The sequence below is a fragment of the Limulus polyphemus genome, unplaced genomic scaffold (genome assembly GCF_000517525.1).
Source record: "Limulus polyphemus unplaced genomic scaffold, Limulus_polyphemus-2.1.2 Scaffold1127, whole genome shotgun sequence".
Taxonomy (NCBI): Eukaryota; Metazoa; Arthropoda; class Merostomata; order Xiphosura; family Limulidae; genus Limulus; species Limulus polyphemus.
The window spans coordinates 298,027-317,543 of record NW_013666737.1 but is presented as its reverse complement, the minus strand read 5'-3'; the positions used below and the strand labels follow the sequence as shown (position 1 = coordinate 317,543).

At 35.8% G+C, this 19,517-nt stretch overlaps 1 protein-coding gene across 1 annotated transcript; it reads left to right on the top strand.

Moving 5' to 3' along the window:
• Nucleotides 1-2,021: 2,021 nt before the first annotated feature.
• LOC106462256 (atrial natriuretic peptide receptor 1-like) lies at nucleotides 2,022-12,386 on the top strand. Its single transcript, XM_013922156.1, has 6 exons — nucleotides 2,022-2,619; nucleotides 4,080-4,246; nucleotides 8,252-8,374; nucleotides 8,965-9,100; nucleotides 10,808-10,899; nucleotides 12,333-12,386. Exons 1-6 carry the CDS (start codon nucleotides 2,022-2,024, stop codon nucleotides 12,384-12,386), a joined length of 1,170 nt encoding a protein of 389 aa, XP_013777610.1.
• The last annotated feature ends 7,131 nt before the right edge of the window (nucleotides 12,387-19,517 follow it).

Below are 19,517 nucleotides of genomic sequence, written 5' to 3'. Positions count from 1 at the left end.
TTTCGATACCCGTGGTGGCAGAGCTTTGTGTAGCTTAATAAACAACAACGGCTACTGTATATCCTCCCAGGTGGCACAGCGGTATGTCTGCAGACTTATACCGCTAGAAACCGGGTTTCGATACCCGTGGTGGCAGAGCTTTGTGTAGCTTAATAAACAACAACAGCTTCTGTATATCCCCTCCCAGGTGGCACAGCGGTATGTCTGCGGACTTATACCGCTAGAAACCGGGTTTCGATACCCGTGGTGGGCAGAGCTTTGTGTAGCTTAATAAACAACAACAGGGTTCTGTATAATCAAAATATGGTTTTAATTAAAAAGCATGTTTTAGTCCAAATAATTAATTAATATAGAATTATCTATTGATTAACGAAAGTACATCAGAAACTTTTGCTATGAACTGTTATTTTTTTGGAAGACAATCAGTAAAACGCTGAACTACTTAAAACGTGCCGATTTACAGACACAAATTACTATTCGACATATCAAAAGCCCCTGGTGGCTCAGTGGTAAACTGAATTCTTATGATAAAGTTATACAATTGACTACCTGCTCTCTACTCGTTACGAGTATCGAAACCCGATTTATTAGCGTTATAAGCCCTTAGACTTACCGTTGAGCACCGAGATACACAAATACTAATATCTTATTAAGTTTCCAAAAAAAAAAAACTGTGTTCAGCTGTCTCTTTCTTCAAAAATGACTTGAACTTTCTAATTTTATTTTAACTTTATTATCTGGAAGTTTTAATAGAAATTTTAATCCTCAAACATCTGTACATTTGTAGTATGTTTATGCAGATTAAACAATCTTCAACAGTGCCACGGCTCTTCTGTGTGACGTCACGCCTCTGTATTAATATCTGCATATTGTAATAATTTTTAATAAGATGTGTTAACTTATACTTTTAATTGATAATTTACTGTGAACTGTCATTAGTGATTGATTATCGGGTGTTATCAATAGAATCTAGAGTAATTTTTGTTTTTGTAAATGAAACGTATTTAGAAACAAGTATGTTTACTGTTCTTGTGAGTGGTTGTCTAGATTCCTATGATAGAAGACGAATGAAAATGAGTATCCATTTCTGAGGGTTGCGGGTTCGAATCCCCGTCACATCAAACATGCTTGCCTTTTCCACCGTGGGGGCTTTATAATGTGACGGTCAGTTCCACTATTCGTTGGTAAAAGAGTAGCCCAAGAGTTGTCGGTGGGTGGTGATGACTAGCTGCCTTCTTTCACTGCTAAATTAGGGACGGCTAGCACAGATAGCCCTCGCGTAGCTTTGCGCGAAATTCGAAACAAAGTAGTTTCCTCTTCAATGCAACAGTTATGAGAGACGATTGCAGTTAAAGTTCAGATCATTCTTGTTGTTACTGGAATGATAGCGTGATTTAAAAAGGTGCACCAATCAGAATGTTTGTTTTTAAGAAATCAAGTGAATTTTCTAAATGAACCTTCACAGTGAATATTTATATAATAATCAAAAATTGACTCAAAACTATTATAGTTTCTCTTCTACTTTGATAAGGTATTGTAATAAAAATATTTTTTTTTAGAAAATACTTGGTTAAATAGTGAATCATGTAATCGTATGTCTCATTAAAGAAAAATAACAATAACGTCAAATGATTCCTTTAATGTTTTGGACAAGAAGAGACTAATAAATCACAAAAACTGTATCCTGAATTTCGTTCAGTAGTTTAATCACTTATTGATCGTCTATATAGACGACTAATGACATCTGGAATTTTTTTTACCAAGTTGATGAGAACCATTAATGGTCAGGAATAACTAACTGCTGCATATTTACATTTATACTTGTCTTTGTAATCACAAAGTTGAAGTTGAACAGAAATACTATGTTATATATACATATATCTTGAACAAAGGTTATTCATTCTCTACAGTACACTCGAACTCGGAAGTTCTGGAAGATGATCTGCTTTCAATGGATACTAGTTTTGATTTTAGGCTTAGGTATTAATTCGGAGTTCGTTTTCGAAACTAGAATAACAGCCATGTTTCTCAACCGTTCAGTAACAGATACGTCGTCAGGCTTCGACTTCAAAGTTTTTAAACCAGCTACTGAAATCGCTGTGGAAAAAGTTCAGAAAATGTATCCCCACATTAAATTCACCACCCGCTATGTGGGAGGATATAGCGGTTGTTCAGGACGGGAAGCTATTCCAGCTGCGGCAATTGCTGCAAAAGAAGTACTCGAGCATGGTACAAGAGCATTCATGGGTCCAGTCTGTACCTTTCCACTTTTAACAGTTGGAAGAATGGCATCGTATTGGAACATTCCTATATGCACTGCTGGCGGTTCTGGTGGAGATCTTGGCGATAAAACAATATTTTCTACATTAATTCGAGTTGGGTATAACGTTGAAACAGTTGCCGTTGCCACGTTCAAGTTACTACAGCATTTTCTATGGTATCACGTGTGTCTGATGTCAGATGTCAGTACTGATATTGAAATATACTACAGAGAAGCACTGCAGATTGAGATTTTTCAAAGGAAAAATGAGTTCACATCAAAAGTGGAATTATTTGATTCAAGATCTCCAGATTTCAACATCGCTAAACATTTGAAAGGGTGTAGTCAAGTTGCACGTGGTAAGTGTTAAACATCATCTCCCAGATCAGTTAAGTCAGTTCATGTTTACTTCTGCAAAAGAAAACCAAAAAATCTTAGCAAGTATCAGTTTACCGTTTTCGTAGTAAGAATATGTTGGTTCTTTGTGTTTAAATTGCATGAATGGTGTGCTACACTAGAAGTCCACAATTCTTTATGATGCTATAGAGTCAATAAAATATTTCACATGGATTTATTAAAATATTTGGTGGATATTTTGTAAGTGTTATACATCAAACTGAACATTATTGAGCGTTTGCCAGACATTTCCATCAAATCTGTTGTTTAGAGTTATCTAATTTATATGTATTAAGTAGAAATACTAATCAGTTATAGTCGAGTTTCTATGGGGATGACTTTAAGGATTCACATTGGAGGGAATGTTTTGTCCATACATTTTTCCATTATCGTAATAACACTAGTACTTATAGTAGGAATGGTGGTGGTAGGGGGTACACAATAAACGCAATATAAAGTATTTACTCATATACACCTTTAACAACCAAATAATAAATCTTCAAAAGTATTTGAAAGACACACTTAGGTGATAAACAAACCACGTACAAAATTACAAGACGTAGAACTACTTTAGAAAGTCAGCAGAGCAGATACCAAAAATTCAGAAAAACACAAATTTCTCAATCTCCCCGACTGACTGACTGACATTGTTGAACGCTTTTAGCAATGTAACAAACAGACATACCAGAGTTATAAGAGCACTAATTAAAACAATAGCAGAGGGACTAGCGTGAAGTAGTTAATTAAATTAATTAACTAATTTATTAACCCTTAGTATACGCACGCAACCACAACCCACACTACACCACCCAAATGGCATTGCACACTATAGAATATGTGCCATCCTATATACAGCACACATGCACACTATAAATTGTGTGCCATCCTATATACAGCACACATGCACACTCACAATGTGTACATACACCATACATGAAGTGAATGCACACCACACACAAGCACATGTACACGTACACCATCATTTGCACATACCATAATATTATGGTACACACCCACCCTGATGACATACATACATAATGTATATATATACAAATGAATGAATGATGCATAAAATGATCATGTTACCTTGTATGAAAAAAAATACATGGACAGGATGTTGGACGCGCCTCCTTGTGAGTCTGTACAGAGGAATTTTTATCACACCATGCCCATTCCTACCTTGTTTCCTCACTTTTTGGTGCACCCATTCCTACACTTTAAGTTTTTGTAAATAATTTTTCCACTTGTTAATATAAATATACATGCTGTATCTAATAAATACATCACATGTGTAATGTTGTCATTATTGTGTATATTTATATAGGCACTACTTGTTATAATAGTGTTCTCATGCACTTGCACTTATTATTATTAAGTTTGCATTTGCTGTCATCATGTTTATCATAAAATTACTTTTAATCAGTGTTTATACTGATGACGTCATACGCCGTGGTTGCTCACATTCTCACCACTGCTTATCATCTTGGAATGGGTAAGGGAGAGTACGTCTTCTTGACTAGAGAATTAGTGAGCCTCGATATCCAGTTGGGAGACTTGCAAGAAAACTATGATGTCAATCCAGTTTCTCAGGTAATGTTTGTTTGCTGTTAAACTGTTTTATTTTGTGTATCACTCCCTTTAAAGTGGGAGTTATTATTAGCATTGCCCGTGTATAATTTCTTACAAAAATAGGAATACAATAAAACCAGTAAAACTATCTGCAGATCAGATATTTCTTCACGTAAGAAAAGAAACAAAAAAGAAAATTTAATCATTTAAGCATAACAGAGATAAACAGGATCTTCCTTTTTAAGTCAGCGCTAGAAACCGGGTTTCGATACCCGTGGTGGGCAGAGCACAGATAGCCCATTGTGTTACTTTGAGCTTAACTTCAAACAAACAAGCCTTTTTAAATAACGATATAAATAATAGTATATTTTGGAAAACCAATGGTATTGTAGTTTCGTTGTACAAAATGGTTCGCCTGGCATGGCCAGGTGGTTAGTGCGCTCGACTCGTAATCTGAGGGTCGCGGGTTCGAATCCCCATCACACCAAACATGCTCGCCCTTTCAGCCGTGGGGGCGTTATAACGTGACGGTCAATCCCACTATTCGTTGGTAAAAGAGTAGCCCAAGAGTTGGCGGTGGGTGGTGATGACTAGCCGCCTTCCCTCTAGTCTTACACTGCTAAATTAGGGACGGCTAGCGCAGATAGCCCTCGTGTAGTTTTGCGCAAAATTCAAAACAAACAAACAAACAAAATGGTTCATAACACTTTTCAAAATTTCATGCTCGTATTGATCTTTCTGTGTTTTTGTGCCTACGAGAACTTTCTAAAAGCATTTATTACAATAAAGAACTTCATAGAAAAATCTATACCGAGTAATAATATACTATAAAGTGTGTATGAATGTGAAGCCATCTACAGGGGAATAGAATATTGCGTGGAGAAAATAATTCAATTTAATGAGATTGAATACTAAAAACAAGAACGTCACCATAATTTACAAACAATTGTCACCCATTTAAACACATTGCAGATATTACGATCGTAGTATTCAAGAAAGTATACAATGTGGTGCTAAAGTATACAATGTGGTGTTAAAGTATACAATGTGGTGCTAAAGTATACAATGCGGTGTTGAAGTATATAATGTGGTGTTGAAGTATACAATGTGGTGTTGAAGTATACAATGTGGTGCTAAAGTATACAATGTGGTGTTAAAGTATACAATGTGGTGCTAAAGTATACAATGCGGTGTTGAAGTATATAATGTGGTGTTGAAGTATACAATGTGGTGTTAAAGTATATAATGTGGTGTTGAAGTATACAATATGGTGCTAAAGTATACAATGTGGTGCTAAAGTATACAATGCGGTGCTAAAGAAAACATAAAAGAGGTGAAGGACATGTCTGATGACGTTTAGTCCCGACAAATTCATTAACGTCCTGTTTAAAGCTTTAAGATGACGTTATTACCAAAGTACAAAAATATGAATAAAGTAGTTGTCAAAACACAAGGAATAACAATACTTTAGATTGTCAAATGAAGAGTAGACAGTTAAATATATACAAGAACAAATAGCAAATCTCGACAATCGAGCCCATAGTAATTACCATTCTATTCTAGTTTCTACAGTCTAGCCTCCTGATGTTGTATTTAACATACAACCAATAAACTCACGCCATGCTGAAGCTATCAGAATCCAGATGACTTCAGTGATCAACAGATTACGAAATATGTATATTCCAAATCATAAACCTTTTTACAAGTGAATGAATGAAATAATAAACTAAGAATCAAACTACAACAAATTAAGAACGATTTATAATTGACAACTAATTTTCCAGGGTAAAATGTGATGAGTAATTCTAGAAGTGGAATGAGATTCACCCCCAATAACTGTTTATATGTTGTGTCTCTTCTTCATAAAACGTCAGAGGATTCACCCCAATAACTGTGTCTATATGTTGTGTCTCTTCTTCATGAAACGTCAGAGGATTCACCCCCAATAACTGTGTCGAAGAAGAGACACAACATATAGACAGTTATTGGGGTGAATCCTCTGACGTTTTATGAAGAAGAGACACAACATATAGACAGTTATTGGGGATGAATCCTCTGACGTTTTATGAAGAAGAGACACAACATATAGTGAAACGTCAGAGGATTCACACCAATAACTGTGTTTATATGTTGTGTCTCTTCTTCATGTCTATATGTTTTGTCTCTTCTTCATAAATCCACCACCCTTTATTTTCCAGTCTGAAAACTCTAAGTTATTATTCATGGAATACTTTACCTAAGCCCGTAGCTATGTAAGAACTTGGGGAACTCGAGAAAAATGTTATAGGGAGGGAGGCCTTCAGAACTTAATTTCATGAATAAGTCAAATACAGTTTAATACCACTTATTAACTACATTTTGAGCAATACACAGTACACAAGTAACTGGTAAATAGTATACAGAATACCGCTACCCAGTGGCTCAGCGATAAGTCTGAAGGCTTACAACACTAAGAACTGAATTTCCATACTCGTGGTGGGCAAAACACAGATAGCCCTTTGAGTAGCTTTGTGCTTAATGTACTTAACAACAAACAAACAATACAAAATACCAATTCTGATATTTATAATAAGTATAATGTAATGATAACGAATTTTAATAATAAATATAAAGAAATAATTATTGCAAAATAATAGGTTTATATGGAACGACTAAAATAACTGTTGTCATAGTGATACACAGTTCCAAGTTTGTTTTTCAATGGGACATCCAGTTTTTGATTAATATTTTTGATTTTTCTCTTAGTCGAGAGGGGGTCTTTCGTTTATTTGTTTTGAATTTCGCGCAAAGCTACACGAGAGCTATCAGCGCTAGCCGTCCATTTTGCGGTGAAAGACTAGATGGAAGTCAGCTAGTCATCACCACCCACCGCCAACTCTTGGGCTACTATTTTACCAACGAATAGTGGGATTGACCGTCATATTATAATGCGCCCACGGCTGAAAGGGGCCAGCATGTTTGGTGTGACGGGGATTTTGAACCCGCGACCCTCAGATTGCGAGTCGAGCGCCCTAACCACCTGGCCATGCTGGGCCAAGGGGTCTTTCGATCCAGGAAGCCTTGGGTAGTTACACTTATTCATCCCCCTGAATCCGACTCAACCAAATCCCCAAAACCATCGAAGATCTAATAACCCTACACACAAATGCCAGTGAATGGTTGCAGTTACTGGAAGGTTTGCTATCAAGTGCTATCTGCGCTAGCCGTTCCTACTTTTTAGCTGCTAGACTGGAAAAAAGCAATTAATCAATAGCAACCATCATCATCTCTTGAGCTATTTTAATCGAATAATGAAATTTTACTGTCGCTCTTTTAACGTATCATCTCTCTCCTTCTCGTTTTTGCAGCAACGATAAGAATCGTGAGCCCTCGGATCTACATTCCGATATACTATCCACAAGGCCAAGCCAGGCTCACTAAAAGGCGGAAATTAATTTTTATTTACAACTCTACTAATACGTTCACAGTTAATCCTTGCACAAAGCATCGGGTGTAAATGTTGCAAGAAGTAATAACAATTATTTGTTAAGTAGTGTATGCAGTAAATCCTTTTGTATGTGTCTGTTTGACGCTGTATTTGTTTTATAATAACAGCTGTGTTAAATAATAATCTCTTTAATATAACGTATGGAAGAAAATGAGAAAAATTCTGGGTGTACTTTGTCAGAGATAAAATTATTTACGTTTGTTTAGCACGAGTATCTAAACGCAGATTTTAGGATATAGCTCTCAGACTTACCACTGAGTCACCGGGGTCATTATTTAGATATTAACTTTGATTTAGATATTAACTTTGATAATTAAATACTTAACAAGGACAAAAAAAGTCACCAGATAACTAATAACGTAAGACAAATACTAGAGTTTATAATTTACGATTTTTTTTTTTAGATTTCTTAGCCATCATAATTGGTCTTAAGATTTTTTAAAGCACTTACGAATCTTCAAATCTTCAAGAGGAGAACTTAATCTGTTTCGATGATAGACTTCGTTTTAGGTTTATAGTACGATACCTTTATGTTTTAGATTCTTCATTCTCTCCTGGTCGTCTCAGTCCAGGAGCCTGAGGAGAATGAGTATAGCAAATTTACACAAGAAGTTCTGAAACGTTCTAAAGAGGAATTCAATATCTCGTATAACAGTAAAGCGGTACGTATAATTTGGTTCTATTTGTTTCTTAATCTTTCTGCTATTATCGTTTTCTCTCATCACTTTCGAAGAAAAGAAACAAGTGATCATATTTGTGAATTTCACTTTGAAAGTGTTTTGACGTTTTAAGATTGTTTTAATGATGTTAAACAAATATATTATTCAACAAAAATATAGTTACATTTATCTCATAACGTTATTACTATAAACTGTAAAATGTTATGTCTTACTGTTCATGTTATGCAACATTGGTGTCCAAAGAATTAACAACGGATCTAACGTTTCTTTTTTGAAGTAGGTAATACCTTGGATACTCAGTAATTGATAAACAACTCTTTTGCTAAGGTTTTATAGTGATATTGGTGGATTTTTGGTGTCTAACAAGGGCAGAAATTAAGGGTGATTTTTAACAACAAAATGATTTATACTATGATGTTATTTTTAACATATTTAATGGTTTATACGGGTGACAACCACACCACACATATCACTGGAAGACTTTGGTACGGTTCTTGCCATCTAAAGCTGTAATAAAACATCAGTTAATTAGAAACTGTAAAACTAATACTCTTTTTATTTTCCTCTACAAGGTTAATATGTTTGTGAGCGCTACCCATGACTGTGTTCTGCTCTACGCATCGGGTTTGAATAAAACTATAGCTGAAGGGGAAAATCCAATTAACGGAAGAGCTATCGCGCAGAGAGTTTTTGATTCTGTTACTGAAGGTATAAGATTCATCACGTTTTGTAAATAGATTCGAATATTAAAAATGTAAAACTGCTTAATAATACACGAAACAAGTACCTATATTTTTTAAAATTTAGTTCACATTTACCTCTCTTAAAACTATGATGTAGGGGATTTATCTAAGCAAAGACACTGACGAAATGTTTACAACTAGGTGGAGCCGTTATCAACCCTAACAATTAAACAAATGTGTTTTATCCATGGAACTTTGTATTAGGTCGCTAGGAAATTAATGTCGCTGTTTTTAGATTAAAAAACCCGAACAACTTATATATCAAAACAAAACATTTATTAAATGAAATAGTCTCCATTCTTATCGATGATGCTTTTCCATCTTACAATCAGGTTGTTAATGCCCTGATTAAAGAAATCACGTGGCTTTGAAGCAAAAAACATGTGGATGTACTCTTTAACAGCTTCCACATTTGCATAAGTAATCTGATGGTGCCATATCTGGAGAATATAATGGGTGGGAGAGAACTTCCCAACCCAACTCCATAATCTTGTGTTGCGTCAAACATGCCACATGTGGACGTGCATTGTCGTGGAGAAGATGAACACCTTTCCGATTGACGACTGAAGGGCGTTGCTAATGAAGAGCTTGATTTAAACGTTCCAGTTGCTAACTATAGATCTCTGCATTGACAGTACGCTGTGGACAAAGCAGTTCAAAATGAATTACTCCTTTGATGTCCCACCAAATGTAAAGCATCACTTTCTGCGGATGGAATCCAGGTTTTAGGGTCGGAAGTGGTTTTTGTCTAGGACTGAGCCATTGTTTTTGGCGTTTAATATTCGCAGAGAGAATCCATTTTTCATCACCGGTGACAATTCTGTTCAGAAATGGTTCACGCGTATTACGCGCCAGTAGAGACGAAGCAACGTTCGTTCACACGTTGGAAACGATGATCATTGGAGAGCTCTTGAGGCACCCAAACACCTTCTTTAAGGTTGTTTCCATATTCCTTAGATGTTTACGTATTGTTTCATGAGAGACATGCAATTTCAGAGCATTTCACGAGTGTGTTGCCTTGGGTTAGACTCAACAAGTGTCTTCAGAGCATCAATATTAATTCCAACATGTCGGCCCCTTCCATCACAGTTTTTAAGTCACCAAAACAAAATTTGCCGAACCACCGTTGACACTTACGAACGTTCAAAACATTTCCATAAACTTCTTTGATTTTCTTTGTGGCTACAGAGACGTTGTTTCCCTTCTTGTATTCAAACAGCATTACATGCCGAATGTGTGTCTCGTCGTGTACCATCACTACAAGGGATTAGAGTATACTAAACTTTACACATTATATATGCTACCCTAACGTGACGTTTAGGCGATTGTTTAACTATTATACATGATATGTGTTGTTTTTGTTGTTTTTTTGGGGGGATAATGGTGATTAATGAAAGTGTTCCGAAACGCGACGTTAATTTCTTGACGACGTAATACTTATCCTCATTGTATAGGATAATTAAACAGTTTGTTTTTTACTTGTCTTCAAAGTAATGGTTTTAAATGAATTAACGAAGAAAAAAAAAGATAATTTTTGATGATAATAACTAGTTGCTGGAAGATGCTGCTGTAAACTCTATGTCTTCATTGTTGATGATCGTCAATATCTAACTGTACCGATTCTACAACACATGTTGTACCAGCTAAGATTACAACTCTTATCACCATGTAGGTACATCTGGAGACCTGTACATAAACATCAACGGTGATCGGGAACCCAACATGGTATTAAAAGATGTTAACAAGGAAACTGGAGTGTTTGATGTAAGTTAACATTGTACTTTAACATGCTAATAATTTTGATCATCTTGAAGCATGGTTTATCTTTAGGTTAAAACCCAGATATAGGAGTTTTTGTTTTTATATTGTAAAATGTGCGTGACATGCATTATTGGCATAAAACTGTATTGAACATTTAATGGTCCTGAAATTAAAAACTTCATTGTTTCGAATTTATCTTATGCTTAAAATAACTTAAAAGTTTCAACTCCAGATGGAGATAAAATGTTAATGACATTGATCAATCTGAAGCTTGAGGTTAAAATCAAAGACTGAGATGCTTGATTCTGAATATGTGTTCGGAGGTTTTATTCTTATATTGTGGAGTGTTCGTGATATGCATTAGTAATCTAAAACGATATCAAACAATTAAAGGCACTAAAACGAAAAACAAGACATTATTTGTCTTATGATCTTGTAAAGTTGCCATTGATTTATTATAGTATAGCACAACATCAGTTCACCACAGAAACGGTTCAGCTAATAAAGTATCACCTGAATTTTGTTTTTAAAACATTAAGTCTATTTAAGATTAAACTAATTGTATAATCTTGACGTTAAGCTAAAAAGAAACAGAGAATGATAACGCATAATTACAAACATTGGGGAATTTTACTAAAATATTTGTTTCACATTTATAGACATTATGTAAATATTTTAGTCCATTTTAAATATCACAACTTTTTTTTCATCCAACGTTTGCCCTATGGATGAAGAGTGGTGGTGTTTCCAAACCAGTTAGGGCAAACACATTAACTTTAGATACAGAAAGATTACACAACATTTAAGTTTTTTTTTAAAAAAAAGATCATAACATAACAACATTTACACAACTTGGTTAGTATTTGAAAATGTGTTTTTACTTATTAGGATTTTGACCTTAATTTAAAACAAAACACACAATAGTTGAATTTTATTAGTTTTTGTCGATAGTTCTTTCAAAGCAACGTTTTGTTTGCATATTTTAAGCACTTAACTACACAAAGGGCCATCTGCGTTTTCTCTACCGCAGAGAATCGAACCTCAGATTTTAGCGGTGTAATCCTTCAAACTTTCTGCTGGACCACTAGCGGACCATAGCAGAGGAAAAATCCTAATTAACCAAAGAAGATTCTACTCTTGACATTTGGTTTTAAGCCTTTCCCCAAAATTTTTATTCTTAAGATATACGTGTAAGAAAACAATTATGATTAAATTATGTTTCGACATTGTATGTTTAATCAGCCCCAGTTGGTGAGCTCTACAACTATACATCTGTTTGAACTCATTTAAACTGACATTAGTTCATACAGAATGTGTTGAATTAATAATGTTGCCACTGTCGTGTAAGCATTTTTCTCTTGAAATAAACTGCTATATTTCTTATTTAATACTTACTTGAGTTTTAACATTAAATCATGTTTTTTGTGTTTTTTTAGTTCAAACGTGGTCGATGGACACATTACTGTAGCAATAATATTTATGTCCGCTGACACGTTTCATAACTAGATCTAGATATAGTCCTAAGTTAAATTTCAAATTTCTAGATCTTGTAACTTCTTACAGAATTAATTTTTTTAAATAGTCTCAAAATATTTTTATTATTTCAAAATATGCCAACGCTTACTTTAAAGTTTATATTTTTCAAGTAAAACTTAAGTTATTTCCCTAGCGTTATTTTTTGTCACTTTCAGAAAGTAGCTGTCTACAATTCTATTACTAAAGTATGGAAAGATTCTGGCGTCTCAATCCACTGGCCGAATAGGAACACAACTCCTCTCGATGTGCCCGTGTGTGGTTTTGATGGTAATCATCCAAGTTGCCAGCAAAACAGTTAGTATCAGACATAAATTGTACATTCAAATATAAGTTTTTTAATCGGATTAATGACTGAGAAAAAACAATAATGTCTGATTTCAATGGTTTATAAGATATTCATAATATATTATATACACATTCTAGCGAACCAGAGGGCATATGGTACGGCTATAGTGGAAAGTTAATGTTTGAACTATTTACATTCTAGCGAACCAGTGGGCCTATGGCGGGTATAAAGTGCAAAGTCGATGTTTAAGCTATCTACATTATAGCGAACCAGTGGGCCTATGGTGGGTCTATAGTGCAAAGTCGATGTTTGAACTATGTACATTCTAGCGAAACAGTGGGCCTATGGCGCGTCTATACTGCAAAGTCGATGTTTGAGCTATCTAAATTCTATCGCACCAGTGGGCCTATGGCGGGTCTATACTGCAAAGTCGATGTTTGAGCTATCTGCATTCTAGCGAACCAGTGGGCCTATGGCGGGTCTATAGTGCAAAGTCGATGTTTGAGCTATCTGCATTCTAGCGAACCAGTGGGCCTATGGCGGGTCTATAGTGCAAAGTCGATGTTTGAACTATGTACATTCTAGCGAACCAGTGGGCCTATGGCGGGTCTATACTGCAAAGTCAATATTTGAGCTATCTACATTTTAGCGAACCTGTAAGCCTATGGCGGGTCAATAGTACAAAGTCGATGTTTGAGCTATCTACATTCTAGCACACCAGTGGGCCTATGATGGGTCTTTACTGCAAAGTCAATGTTTGAGCTATCTACATCCTAGCGAACCAGTGGGCCTATGGCGGGTCTGTAGTGCAAAGTCGATGTTTGAGCTATCTACATTCTAGTGCACCAGTGGGCCTATGATGGGTCTACACTGCAAAGTCGATGTTTGAGCTATTTACATTCTAGTGCACCAGTGGGCCTATGACGGGTCTATACTGTTTGAGCTATCTACATTCTAGCGCATCAAATGGCCTATGGCGGGTCTGTAGTGCAAAGTCGATGTTTGAGCTATCTACATTCTAGCGCACCAGTAGGCCTTTGGCGGGTCTATAATGCAAAGTCGATGTTTGAGCTATGTACATTCTAGCGAACCAGTGGGCCTATGGCGGGTCTGTAGGGCAAAGTCAATGTTTGAGCTATTTACATTCTAGCAAACCAGTGGACCTATGGCGGGTCTGTAGGGCAAAGTCAATGTTTGAGCTATTTACATTCTAGCGAACCAGTGGTCCTGTGATGGGTTTATAGTGCAAAGTCAATGTTTGAACTATTTACATTCTAGCGAACCAGTGGGCCTGTGATGGGTTTATAGTGCAAAGTCAATGTTTGAGTTATTTACATTCTAGCGAACCAGTGTGCTTGTGGTGGGTCTGTAGTGCAAAGTCAATGTTTGAACTATTTACTATTTTGCACTTTTTCAGGTTAATAATAATTGCCGCTATAATGCAAGTTTATTTCATTTAAATAATTTATGAACGATAATTAGTAGGCCTATTTATTGACGCGTTTTAATGTAAGTCAATGCCAAATTTTGGGTCCGCTTTGAGGAAATCACGTAAAGGTGTTTTCGCGAAATACACGGATTCCCTAAAGGGTGGGTTAAAAATTTTACTTTGTGGAAACCTCGAGGCCGAGACGATTCGCTTGACACCATTTAGAAGTTGGTGAGTCCAGTTTCGATACAGACACCGAATCTTACTATATAGACACGTCTCGGGCACGTTCTTACTAAATAGACAAATTAAAAGTTTTAAAATATACTGATAAGAAAATACTCGGTTAACTTTGGAAAAAATGGAGGGATGATGTTTTTGTATCACATTCGATGGGACAGATTTAATTGGTGTGATGTAAGTGCAAATATTAATGTCGTCAATTTTGTTTTTGTAACAAATTGTTTTAAATTTCTAATGTTCATATTAATGTACATAAAATGTATTTAGAATAGAGATTTTACGTCCATTTGTATTTTTAAATTTTTTATTCAAGCTTCTGTAAACTTTGCTGGTTTTGTTTAGTATTTCTTTCTTAAATTCTGCTGTTCTGTTAATACTGCTCGATACTGCTCTGTACAGAATTTTTACAAGTAGCCAGTTAGTTCTTTAATCAATGGCGTTAACAAGTATCTTCGGTCTTCTTATAGGAACTAACGATCATAGTGATACAGTCCAACTGTAGCCATTTAGTTCTTTAATCACTGGCGTTAACAAGTATCTTCGGTCTTCTTATAGGAACTAGCGATCATAGTGATACAGTCCAACTGTAGCCATTTAGTTCTTTAATCACTGGCGTTAACAAGTATCTTCGGTCTTCTTATAGGAACTAGCGATCATAGTGATACAGTCCAACTGTAACAATTTAGTTCTTTAATCACTGGCGTTAACAAGTATCTCCCTAGTTCCTATAAGAAGACCGTATCACTATGATCGCAGTCCAACTGTAGCCATTTAGTTCTTTAATCATTGGCGTTAACAAGTATCTTCGGTCTTCTTATAGGAACTAGCGATCATAGTGATACAGTCCAACTGTAGCCATTTAGTTCTTTAATCATTGGCTTTAAGTTAGTTCTCCACAATAAACTACGTTTTGTGCTACTTATTATTTTGTCAATGTTTTTAATAGTTACAACTTTTTAAAAATGAGCCTTCCTTAGGTTGTTGAATTTCGTCCAAAGCTACTCGATGGCTAGTTTAGCAGTGGTAGAAGGCAGCGAGACAACAACACCCTCCGCCAACTCTAGCTACTCCTTACTAACGTTCTCTCAGTTGAAAGGGAAACATATTATGTGACAGGATTTTAATTCGCGACTCACAGATTGCCAGTCGAGTGCCCTAACCACCAGGACATGTCAGACCGTTCACAGGAGGAGCTAATGCTAACATTTAGTATTTATTTCCATTGCAAAAAGCGAGAAGATATGGTCATGATACAGTTTGATGTAATCAGATAACACGTTTCTACACTCCTTGATAAAAATATGTTTTAGCAAAGTGTCAAAACTTGAAAGCTATATACAAATATATATATTCACACACATAAACACATACATGTATATACATATACCTATATATATATTATATTATGAAACAGATTAATTTATTATGAAAATAAAAAACGAAATTCGTACAAATAACAATAATAATTTATTCATTTGATTCCCTTGATTTATGTATTAATAAAATTGGTTACCCAGTATTTCAAATCCAGTTGGTGTCCAGCATGGATCTGTACTAACACGAACTGTTTCTCTTTTTCCTCTTCTGTCCCTTCATTTTGATGGATACGAAGCCTCGTCCTCGATGTACGTCTCGGCTTTATTGGGAGTCTTTACCGTGTTGCTTGTGTTAGCTTTTGGAGCTCTCATTGTATACAGGTAAATATTCATACTTTATAAACCACGAAAAATAAAGTGACACGAAAGAAAACTAGTTCAACTTAATGTACATCTTTTAAAAACATTGATAAAATATGTTATAATAGATTTGGATAAAATTTATCGAACACATTGAAAGATAGAGCGCTTCAAGCTTAATTGTAACAACTTCTCCATGATTTGAAATTTAAAACATTGTAATAACCATTTAATTTGTTCTATAGAAATAGTTTGTTTGTTTTTTGAATTTCGCGCAAAGCTACACGAGGGCTATCTGCGCTAGCCGTCTCTAATTTAGCAGTGTAAGACTAGAGGAAAGGCAGCTAGTCATCACTACCAACCGCCAACTCTTGGGCTACTCATCCACTATCCAACGAATAGTGTGATTGACCGTCGGCTGAAAGGACGAGCATGTTTGGTGGGACGGGGATTCGAACCCGCGACCCTTAGATTGCGAGTCGAGCGCCATAACCACCTGGCTATGCCGAGCCGCCTGTAGGAATAGATTATTTTGTAAAAGAAAAACACTTTGTATATGTTAAAATCTATCGTCATTTCAAATTAATTTCTGTGTGTTTTTAAAAATACGTTTCAATAACTTCATTATAAAAATAGAAACTGTTACTCAGTGACCCACAAAATCACAGTTTGAGGTGAAATGTATAATGTGGCATCTTAATGAGAGCTCGGGTTGTCTTCAAATGTTAACATATATATATATCATTGTAAAAAATTATTCTCTCCCAGAGGTAGAAACATGAGATTATATGCCAAGAACAACAATGTCATTCTTCTCAGGACATAAATACTACCCATGTGACTGACGATCACCCTTATGTTAAAACAGTGCAAACGATTACTGTCTATTTCTATACAGTGTGAGATTACTGTCTATTTTTCATACAGTGTGAGATTAATGTCTATTTTTTATACAGTGTATCTTACTTTACACCAATGTTTCTCATTAGAAAGCGCATGTGATACCGTGCATAAATGACCCAGCTTCGTCTAAAGATAAAGGTGAAACAATTGTGGACTATACGTAAAATCTTGGGTCTTAGTATGGACTGTCGAATGTTTCAATATAACAACCAACAATACTGGGTTCCTAAAGTCCACAATAAACATTATTTTCCTTCTTAACTTTCTTATTGTTGGATGTAAACATGTTTTATTGGGCTTAAAGATGTGTCTATTCTCTTTATTTGCTTCACGATCTGTCAAGGTTAAGAGAACTCAGATTTTGATCCTTCAAACCTCCAATTAATCTGTGGCTCCTACGTAATTACTCACATAGCAATCAACGAACCTAAGAATACTACAGGGCAGGGATGGGGCGAATAGAGATCAGTAATCGAATACAAATACTTCATATTTTTATGCATACGAATACCAAAACGAATACAGGAAAAATGTTAAATATTCAAATTAAGAATACGAATACACAGGAATGCATTCATGAATACTTTGTCATGTAGTATCCCATAATGATAAACAAACGCTCAACGGGAGAAGAGGATGCTGGAACACTCAGGTAGCGTTTGTCTAATAGAGATAGGTTAGGAAATTGTTTTCATGGATCTTTCATCAGGAATACAAAGATCATCCACGTAGGTGATGTTCTCTGTATCTTCTTAAGATGAGGTGGCTGGTTTTTTTGGTGGCAGCAAAGAAACTAAAGAGCTTCTTTAGCAGGTGGGGGATTTACAGTCATCTTTTAGTTCCATGATTGTAGGATTATTTGTTGAGGAAACTTTCTAGACTTCTTGCTGCAGGAACATTCGATTGGATTCATAATCCATAGGTCTAGCGAAACGCCAGTCAATTTTAAATCTAGGATCCAATGCCACAGCCAATCAGAAGACACTTCGTTGCTCATACTGAGTCAGTTGAGTGTAAACATATTTCTTCAGCGTAGAGCCAAAATTAAAATTATATAAGGACTACATGCTATCAATCTCAGTCATCAGCTCATAAACACATGGCACTACATAAATGGAGGTAACAATGTACTGGCTCTGTCTGTAATCTCTTGCCTCTTCAAAAGGTGTCTGTATTGTCACCAAATCTGCAAGCACAGTTCGATCATGAAAAGTAAGTTTCGATGTACCAGTATCTAGATTATCCAACTTCTCTTGGGGTGATTTTCAATAAAGACTTAATCATCTTAATTTCTTAGTTCAATCGTGTTGATGTTATCGACTGAAATCTGGCCTCTCCTTCAAATAGATCAATTGTTTGCGTTGATTTTCGAATGTTGGACACGATGTCTGATGCTTTGGAAATTACTTTCAGCAGTGGTCCAGCATTTTTCATGCCATCCCTTACCACAAGCTGTTGCTTGTGGGAAAAGCAGGAGTCGTGTCCATGAAGAAATTCGGATAAATTGTCTGCTGATTTAGATTCATTCGAAAGTTCATCTTCTGAGTCACTATCTGTAAATGAGCTCTCACCATCTCTATCACTGGGTAGTGTTTGCAGTTCAACTCTAAGTAAGCCGAAAGCCTTGATCATGTTGGATGCGTTATCAGTTGTTAAAGATATTTATTTTTTGTCATATTGATGCTATTGATCAAAACCCATAAAGCTACTGCTAAGATGGAGAGTAAATATGTAAAAATTACTGTTCGAATATTTTCCTGATCTCTCCGATTACTTAAAGATCCATAAGAGTCTGGGAGTTAATATGATGATCACCCGAATTAATGAATACTAGTTGCTTGCTGGCTAGTCATACATGCAGGTTCTGACTAAAGCCATGGATTCACTGGCCTTGAAAACTCCAGATAATATAATTTCCTAGGCCACCAAGCAATGACTGAAGAAGAATTCATGCCACCAATCTTCAACAACATACGATCAGTCAAGCAGCAGTTCCGCTGAGGAAGACCACTCCAGAGCCTACACCAACCCCACAACGTCAAAGTTAACCAAATGCACTGGCAATCATCCCTGAATTTTAAAGTGTTTCATCAATATATGCCAAACAGAAAAATGCCATCAGGATCTACCTGCACAAGAAGTATAATCTCAAATCCAAGGAGAACCTTCCTGAAACTCAGATCATTTCAAAGCTCATCCTAGTGCTTGGAAGGTTCAATTATATTAGAGGAAACTAGTAAGGATACAATGGCTGACACCTCAATGGTAACAACTCCCACAGTGTTAAATATCAACGTGGAAGTATCTGCATCGACCATCATAACTCCTATACCCATTAAGAGGGACCTGTGCAGCCAATAAACATATCACTGGTAACAACATCACTGACATAAATGAAAGAACCCTTATGCCTCATTAGATATAACATTAAGGTACCGATAATAGGAACATGAAGCCAGATAGACTGGAAAATAGATCATTTTCTGAAGTATAAAGATCCTTCATTGTAGTTAGATAAAGAGGTATAGCAATTCTAGACCAATCTAGC

Excerpts from the sequence above, each read along its gene's own strand:
- LOC106462256 (XM_013922156.1), top strand. The coding sequence starts at position 2,022 with ATGTTTCTCAACCGTTCAGTAACAGATACGTCGTCAGGCTTCGACTTC. Across the intron at positions 4,247-8,251 it reads ATGTCAATCCAGTTTCTCAG|ATTCTTCATTCTCTCCTGGT; the intron begins GTAATGTTTGTT and ends TTTATGTTTTAG. Across the intron at positions 9,101-10,807 it reads TTTTGATTCTGTTACTGAAG|GTACATCTGGAGACCTGTAC; the intron begins GTATAAGATTCA and ends ATCACCATGTAG.